We start from the raw sequence: 8,651 nt of genomic DNA, 5'->3' as shown, positions 1-8,651 counted from the left end.
CAGCCTGTGGCCTGTGCGAGAGCCGGAGCCGCTCTCTTACCCAGGTGCAGGGGCCGCTGGGGAGGAGGTGGAGGCAGGTGGGGCCAAGGGCAGGGCTAGACTTAGGCAGCCCCTCAGTGCCTCACCAGTGCCCTGCCATCTCAGACTGGGACTGAGTGCTTGAGACACAGCGGCTTCTCCTTTGGGGCTGTAGACTCTGGTGGTGGCTTCGCCTAATAGAGGGGACGCCCAACCTCCGCAGAAGCAGGGGGATGTTCAAGGGGCGTTGGTCACACGGAGTCCTGGGAGCAGAGGCCAGGGACAGAGAGCTTGGAAAGCAGGAGGGCCCTGAATTTCCAGGGCTCATCACCAGTTCGGACTCCCGGGCCAATACCGGCTGAAAATGGGGGGTCTCATGACGCCATAATCCCCTGGGCCTGGGACCGACGGCTGTGAGTGGCACCACAGGCCCCCGCCCCCGGGCCCCCTGCACTGGGCTGGGCGCGGTTCTGCTGGGCGTACGCAGTCGGAGGCGGCGCCGGTCAGGCCCGGGCGCCTATGGACGCGCGGAGCCCGCTGTCTGCCCGGGCCAGCGCGTTCAGCATCGCCTCTCTTGTTGCAGCCGAGGCCTCGGAGGGCACCGCCCACCGGGGCCCCAGGCCCTCGGACTGGGCGAAACTTCGCCGGCTACCAGGATCCCCAGCCGGGATGCACTTCAGCACAGTCACCAGGGACATGGAAGGTGAGCCTTCTGTCCGCGGCTACACCGGCTGGCCGCCCGCTGGCCCCCTGCTGTGAGGCCCTGCGGCCCCGCGGGTAGGAAGGAGCTCTAGGCTGGATGGGCGCCAACCTTGAAGCTGGGACTCCCCAAAGTCAGTCCACCCACCATTCTGGGACTCCAACCTCGGGGACTGAGCACAGCAGCAAGGTCTTCCAAAGAGAGGACAACCGGAGGCTTTGAACCGGCAGAAGGAAAGATGGTTAGGGAAGGGTCAGGGAACACAGTAAGGGGGCGGGGGGGGGGGGAGACAAAAACAAACAAACAAACAAATAAAAAATACAAAGCATCGAGATCATCCAAGAGGAAAGTAAACTGAGAAAACAGAAAATACAACAAAGGTAAGAAAGGAAGACACACACACAGGAAATAAAGATAACGAAAGAGAAAATGAAGGAAAACTTGAGACAGAAAAAAGTAGCGTTATTAAAGAGAAAGACTTTAGATTTTATTTATCTTTAAAAGGGCAAAGACACGAATAATAGAGAACGTACAGGAATAAGAAGAGGTTAGACGAAGGGGAGGACAAGGAGTTTTCAAAGTGGAAAGAGGGACACCGAGAAAAGAGAGAGAGGCAGGGGATTAGGAGAAGCTGCAGCAGCAGGAGGGGAGACGGCAATGAGATGAGAAGTTGAAACCAGGGACACAAAAGGTAGAGGAGCAAGAACTGCGGGAGCGTCTGGCGCGGAGCAGAAGCCAGCGCGCGCTGGCGGCGAGCAGGGGCCGCGCACCGGCCCGCCGTCCCCGGAGCCGGTCGGAGCGGTCGGGGGGCCCGGGCCCGCGGAGCCGCGGCGGGGGAGGGGCGGGGGGGGGAGGGGCACGGGCCATTGTCTCGGCGGGGCGGGGCGGGGCGGGGCGGCTCCGCGGGGCCGGCCCGCGGGGTGGGGCGGTGCGGCCCGGGGCGCGTGCGGCGCAGCGCCCGCCACTCGGCCCGCCGCGCGGGACGGCGCTCTGATCGGCGGCGGGCGGCCTTCGGGTCATGATCTCCGCCGTGTCCAGCCCGTGGCTCACGCAGCTCTCGCACTTCTGCGACGTTGCAGCCTTCGCGGCCAGCAGCCTGAGCGGCCTGGGAGCCCCGTCGCCTGGCGCCGACCCGTTCGGCCCGCGCGAGCCGCCGCCTCCGCGCTACGACCCGTGCGCCGCCGCCCCCGGCGCCCCGGGCCCGCCGCCGCCGCGCGCCTACCCGTTCGCGCCCGCCCCCGGGGCGGCCAGCAGCTCGGCGGCGGAGCCGGAGGGTCCGGGGGCCACCCGCGCGGCCGCCGCCAAGGCGCCGGTGAAGAAGAACCCGAAGGTGGCCAGCGTGAGCGTGCAGCTGGAGATGAAGGCGCTGTGGGACGAGTTCAATCAGCTGGGCACCGAGATGATCGTCACCAAGGCGGGCAGGTCAGGCGCCCCCTCCCCGCGCCCTTGCCCACGTGCGTGCCGCACCTCTGACTTGAGTGTCCAAGGGATGCGCTGGAGCCGGGCGGAGAAGCGGATAGAGGTGCGGCCCGGCCACCTGCGGGTCCCTCTGGCCTCTCTGCTGACCCGGCTCCAGCGACAACCCGAGGAGCACCAACCGCGAGTCCCGGGACTCTGTAGGCTGAGAGTGCTTGCGCCCGACTGCGGTCAGGCAGCCGCCACCTAGGAAACTCCGCGTGAGTTCAGTCTGTACGGCGATCTCAAGAGCAAACACCCCCTAACTGTATGGATAATTTTAGGAAAGAATTAAGACCCTAAAAAACCAGTGCGCTCAGTTTCCGGGAACTCGAGACCGGGTTTTCTTGGGCCTCAATTTCGGCCGCTATGGGCCCAGTTCTCCATAAGCCTGGCAGGGTATCCGTGCCAGTCACCCTGTTATTTGTTTTAAGGGCCGAGAGGGAAAGGGAACAATTGCAGATGCTCCCGATTTGACCAGTAGACAAAGGCGGGTGCTGGGTTGTGTCTAATGTACACACCAGCTCGGTGGCCAAGGAGGCTCAGGGCCTGTTTGCAAAGCCTTCTCGAGGTTTCTGTTTCCCTGCTGTGCAGCCGTCCCAAGGGAACCTAGGGCCTGTCCTTTGCTGCTGCTCTGTGGATTTTCTCCAGGTTCTTTTTGCTGTCCATACCCACACAGCTTACTGAAGAAAGCGGCTAGGCCTCTTGGCCCGGGGCAGAAGAACAAGGGCCTTGAATGTCACTGGAGGGGTTCAGAGGAGAGAGAGGGAACCGGGAATGCATAATCTAAGTCCTTTGCAAGTAGATTCTTGGGGGAAGTGGGGACTTGCCTGTGTCCTACATAAGGTGGGGAGACTCTGGCCAGGTCTTGGGAGCTGGAGATTGGAGTTCTGAGGTGTCGGCTTTACTGGGGGGACTGGACACAGTAGCAGTGGAGACTTTTGGAATCACTGCAGCGCTCGGTTTCATTTTGTTGGAGCCGGGAACTCTTTCACTTTGCTGGATCAAGCAGGGGCGGCTCTAAGAAGTCCGGAGAAGCCGGGGTCTTAGGTATCCTGCTGCTGGTTTAGGCTAAGTCCAGAAGCTTAAGGAATTCTTTGGGCAAGGCTGTCTGTGTGGGCAAGGAAGACAGAATAGGCTCTGGGACCGTGCAGCTGGGCACCTGGTTAGCTATTTCTGTGTTTCAGAGAGGGACCTGGGGCCCGGCCTGCTGCTTGCCTTGCCCATGGTTGGATAAGGGCCTACTTGAGGTTAGAGGTCGAGACTGAAGGTCTGGGCTGAAGACAGCAGCTGAGGAGGGGCCCGGAAGGCAGGGCTGAGCTAGGGGCTGCCAGGCCAGAGAAGTCAGAGCAGAGGGCAGTCCTGTCCGCTCCCACCTGAGGTGGCCCGACCTCCCCCCAGGCGAATGTTTCCCACCTTCCAAGTGAAGCTCTTTGGAATGGACCCCATGGCTGACTACATGCTGCTCATGGACTTTGTGCCTGTGGATGACAAGCGCTACCGGTGAGCGGGCCCTTGGGACCACTGGGACAAGCTGTGTGCTCAGGGAGCAGGGAGGGTGTCCCTGGCTGCTGACAGTCTTCAAATGCCACACAAGCCAAGTAACTCTTTCATGACCGGGTCCTGCTCCACTGACCGCTCCTGCCCTGCTCCCCTTCGCCCCGCTCAGATCCCACCCCGGTTTATTCTCTAGAATAACCTCGGAAATCCAATGTAGTAACCTCTTGAGCTTCTGGCAACAGGCAGCTCAGATGCCTTTGCCCGTGTGCCCCGCCACTTTACCCCTGTCTCCTGGTGAACCTCTTGTCCCCTTCCCCCATCTCTAGAGAACCGTCAGTTCCAGAGCTATGCCGGAAAGGTGGGGTGGCTGGTAAAGATTATGCAGGGCGGGCCTGGGCTGCTTGGACAATTAACAGTAATTAATAAAGGGAACATGGGCCGCCCTGTGCCCAAAGCCACTGGCCAATGACGCCAAAACCAGTCTCCTGCCTCCTGGGCCCTGGGACAGGCAGACCCGCTTACAGCGAAATGTAAGAGGGGAGTGGCTTCCTCTTTTTCTGCCGCAGTAGGGCCCGGACTCCCGCGCCTTTTGTGTGTTGCAGCCTTAGGAAGTTTTCTGGTTTATCCACAGCCCCTTCTCTAGCCTCTGTGACTTGGGAGTCCTGATTTCGCCGTGAACAGAAACAACTCTGAAGCACGGGGTCTTCTTGTTTGCCTCTACATAGTATGACCCCCCCCCCCCCTCCCTCCCGTGTTGCCCTAGGTACGCCTTCCATAGCTCCTCCTGGCTGGTGGCAGGCAAGGCAGACCCTGCCACACCTGGCCGAGTGCACTACCACCCTGACTCTCCGGCGAAGGGCGCACAGTGGATGAAGCAGATCGTGTCTTTTGACAAGCTGAAGCTGACCAATAACCTGCTGGATGACAATGGCCACGTAGGAGACCCCTCTCCGCCTTCTGGACTATCCCCCTGTGGCAGGCCTTCCCCACGGGCTAGAGACAGAGGCAGTACTGGGGCAGTACTGGGGTGCTTGGCCTGAGGGGGGTCGCCTTCCTTCTCTTCCCCACTCTGAGCTCACGGTGGGGGCTCTTTCATTAGGAAGGATGGGCCCTTCATGAGAAGAGGGCCAAGGCCTGTGCAATCCCATCCTGGGGGCCGCTCTCCTGCTGGGTGGAGCTCTGCCTCACTGCTACCACCCCCTGCAGGCCTGGGGCGAAACTGGGGGTCCTAAGGAAAGATCAGCAACCCCATCATTTACCCGCTGAAGCATCCTTCCCTGGAGGTCCTAAATGGGCCGCAAGGCCCTGTGCGGTTTGTAGAAGGAGGGCGTTCGCCCCAAACTAGCTAAGGAGATTCAGTGCGTACTTAGACTTCGTGATTCTGGCCCGAGTCTTCCTCCAGCCTCAGGCTGGAGCTGACTCCCACCCTTATCTTCCAGATTATTCTCAACTCCATGCACAGATACCAGCCCCGCTTCCATGTTGTCTACGTGGACCCTCGCAAGGACAGCGAGAAATATGCAGAGGAGAACTTCAAAACCTTTGTATTTGAGGAGACGCGCTTCACTGCAGTCACCGCCTACCAGAACCACCGGGTGAGGGCCTGCTGGGGGGTCCCGGGGACAGGCACACCACTGCCCTCTCCCTCCGCGGGCCGGCCCAACCTCCTATATCAGCTTGACCTCTGTAGCAGCGACTGTCACGGCGGCCTGAAAGTTTGTTTTCCAAACCATTCCGGAAACTCCCCATCAGAGACCTGATCTGAGCTTCACCCAGATTCCGAGGGCGCCAGCTCCGTTGCCCTCTTCGTGCTGGGGGGCTGAGGAGGGCAGAGGTGACCACATTCCCATCCCAGGCAGGGACACTCTCCCTGGTCGCTTATTTGGGGAGGCAAAGATAGGTCTAGTGAAAGAGGAGGCGCACCGTGCGGGGGCGGGGGCTGTTGTGGGCCCCTTCTCCTCTAGACAGCGCACAAAGCCTACCCCTCCAAAGCTAGAAACACTCCCTTGTGCGCCGCTGCGGAGGTCGGGCTGCTAGCACGGCTAGTTTACGTCGGCTTCCCCGCAGATCACGCAGCTTAAGATTGCCAGCAATCCCTTCGCCAAAGGCTTCCGGGACTGCGACCCCGAGGACTGGTGAGTGCCCTCCGAAGAAAAGGCCAGCGCCTGGGCGCTTGGCCTGGGCGCCGGTGGTGACCCACTCCCTTCCGCAGGCCCCGGAACCACCGCCCCGGAGCGCTGCCGCTTGTGAGTGCCTTTGCTCGCTCTCGGAACCCCGTGGCTTCCCCCACGCAGCCCAACGGTGCGGAGAAAGGTAGGACCCGGGGTCGTGGGATCGCGGCCGCAGCCCATGCGCGCTCCGCCCGGGTCGGCCGCCGCACCCGGCCTCGCCTGCACCCCGGGGCGTCGCGGCTTCACCAGTTGCACAAGGAGGTGGCGGGCCGGCAAGCGGGCACTCGTCCTCCCGCCCTCTGTCCCGCCCGCCGCGCCCCGGACGTCGTGGACCCGGGGTGGCTTTGGGGACTGTGGTTCGGTTCGGCAGGTGCCTTCCGGACGGTCCCTGCCCCGCTCTCACCCCCCCGCTCTCCCCGCAGACGCGGCAGAAGCCCGGCGAGAGTTCGATCGTGACTCCGGACCCGCAGCGCTCGGCGACGCCGCGCACCCGCCGCAGCTGCTGGCGCGCGTGCTGAGCCCCGCACTGCCCGGGTCTGGCGGCCTCGTCCCACTACCCGGAGCGTCCGGAGGCCGGCATAGCCCCCCTCACCCCGAGCTGCGCCTAGAGGCGCCGGGCGCGTCCGAGCCGCTGCATCACCATCCCTACAAGTACCCGGCCGCCGCCTACGACCACTACCTCGGGGCCAAGAGCCGGCCGGCGCCCTACCCGCTGCCCGGCCTGCGCGGCCACGGCTACCATCCGCACGCGCACCCACACGCGCACCCGCACCACCACCACCACCCCGCGGTGAACCCTGCCGCCGCCGCCGCCGCAGCCGCAGCCGCAGCAGCAGCCAACGTGTACTCGTCGGCGGCCGCGCCGCCTGGTGCCTACGACTACTGCCCCAGATAGTGCGCCCGCGCGCGCGCGGCCCCAAGGGCCACCTAAGGACGCGCTCCCCCGCTGAGGAGCCTTGCGGGCCTCCCGCCCGCCAGTGCCAAAGCTCCCCACCGTCCGAGGCGGAAGGAAGTGGTATTTATTGTTCTCCGCGAGACCGCGTCGCCTCCGGCCCGGCCGGCAATTGCAGTGTAGACGACCTGAGTGAGCCCCGCCTGCGGGTGGTGTAGATACGTGTAGATATGTGTAGATACTGTAGATACTGCACCGGCGCCGATTTCATAAACGGTTTCGCCTCTTTTGGAAACTGCCAGTGTGGCTATTCATTTGCATCCCGTTCGAGCGGGCATCTTTGGGAGAGAGGGACTTAGTCTTTCCAGGCCTGGTCACTGGTGGGGGCTTGGAGTAGGGGTCTCCACAGCTCTAACCAGCCCCCCACTCCCGTTGGCCTCTCGGCCTCTCTCCCGCAGCTCCCCGGGTCCCCGACAGGCTGGCTGTCTGCGGTTTCCCCGGGGCAGGCACTGGCTTTCCCTTCAGTTCCCTACACCTGAACCTGCTGCTGCAGGACTTGGGCCTGAGCGCTGACCTGTTTGCAGGACTAGACCCTACAGTTTTTCCGAGGAAGCCGGGAATGATGGTCCGGACAGGACACTGTCCATCCGGCCTCCGATGGCATGTGGAAAGACAAAAACAGGCGTGCTCTTCCAGCATTGCCCTGGCTTGGCACCAGCCCAGAGTTGAGTTCCTCCTGTTTATTGACTTTATTCACTGAATGTCCCCACAGAGTGACCGGGGAGGGGTGGGGGGCGGGTGTACAATGACAGTGGTCGTGAGTCATCTTGAAACTCCCGTGTGAAGCAATTTTCCCCAGGCCAGGTGGCTGGGTGACCTGTCTCCATTAACTCAACACCATCCAAGTGGCCAAAGGAACCCTTTGATCCCTCCCTTCCTGAGCAGGAAGGGCCAACCGAAGGCCAGCCAGAGTCAAGGCTGGCTTATGCCTCAAACAAGTGGGAAATGCCAGGTTCTACCCCTGGCCCTCTGTTTCAGTGTGTTCATGGCACTTGCTGCCAGCGGAGACACCCCTTTCCCAGGCACTTCCAGAGGTTAGCCCCAAGTCTAACTTTGTCTCACGTCTGACCTGTCCCAGGTTGGTGGCCAGCCCCTTCCCTCCAAAGGCATTTAGCACCAGGGCATGCAGACTTCTGCAGCATCTGTCCGTATATCCAGAGGAGACATAGCTGTAGGGCATTCTCCTGAGTGCAGCTACAGACACTTATTTCCAAGTCCTGCCCCTACCATACCTTCAAATGCAAGTTTTCCTTCTGCAAGTGACAGCGGGCTCTGCTCAAGGCCACCTGTTCCACATTGGCCTCATAGTTTTGTCCCTGGGAAGCCAGGGACTCCATGTCTACTGGAGTAGTAGCCTGGGGTTTGTCCTGCAGAGGGCAATGGTCGGCTTCAGGCAGCCCTTCTCCCCATGGAATGCAACCATATCACATTCTTTCAACATGCAGGGGAAATGGGGAAGAGCTGTTTCATTAGAGACCTCCACTTTGGTGTTGTTTAAAGCTGAAGAGAGCTGTCCCAGCACCTGGCTTTTGTAAATAGAGTTGGAACACATCACAGAGCAGAGACCCTAAGTGTGCAACTCATTGGCCTTGAAAATATCCCTGATCCCACAGAGCTGGCTCATTCACAAGGAGAACTGGGCCATGGCTAGCCACACAAAAGCACATTTTATGACTCAGGTCCTCACTGGTGTGATTCCTAGTGTCGACCAGAGGCAGCAGGGAAGGATGCTCTCTGCACCATACAGGGACCCTTAAAAACCAAGGACTTCTCCCTCTGCTCCAGAGATGAACCTGAGAGCGTCTTGTAAACAGAAGGCCATGCAGGGCACACTGCTGTCATGTTCTCCTTGCTC

General features: G+C 61.4%; 1 protein-coding gene across 2 annotated transcripts; it reads left to right on the top strand.

Moving 5' to 3' along the window:
- Positions 1-537: 537 nt before the first annotated feature.
- Tbx1 (T-box transcription factor 1) lies at positions 538-7,133 on the top strand. 2 transcript variants are annotated; one of them, XM_052739731.1, is made up of 8 exons: positions 538-721; positions 1,798-2,140; positions 3,575-3,676; positions 4,437-4,608; positions 5,113-5,268; positions 5,741-5,808; positions 5,886-5,986; positions 6,267-6,906. In XM_052739731.1, exons 1-8 carry the CDS (start codon positions 538-540, stop codon positions 6,737-6,739), a joined length of 1,599 nt encoding a protein of 532 aa, XP_052595691.1. In that variant the 3' UTR covers positions 6,740-6,906. The 2 variants fall into 2 exon arrangements, with proteins under 2 accessions (XP_052595691.1, XP_052595692.1); XM_052739732.1 differs by lacking the exon at positions 6,267-6,906 and adding an exon at positions 7,105-7,133 and having other exon boundaries at positions 608-721.
- The last annotated feature ends 1,518 nt before the right edge of the window (positions 7,134-8,651 follow it).

The sequence above is a fragment of the Peromyscus californicus genome, unplaced genomic scaffold, assembly GCF_007827085.1.
Source record: "Peromyscus californicus insignis strain IS unplaced genomic scaffold, ASM782708v3 Scaffold_16__1_contigs__length_79575227, whole genome shotgun sequence".
Taxonomy (NCBI): domain Eukaryota; kingdom Metazoa; phylum Chordata; class Mammalia; order Rodentia; family Cricetidae; genus Peromyscus; species Peromyscus californicus.
Note: the sequence above shows the minus strand (reverse complement) of the source record. Positions and strands in the feature narration are given on the sequence as shown.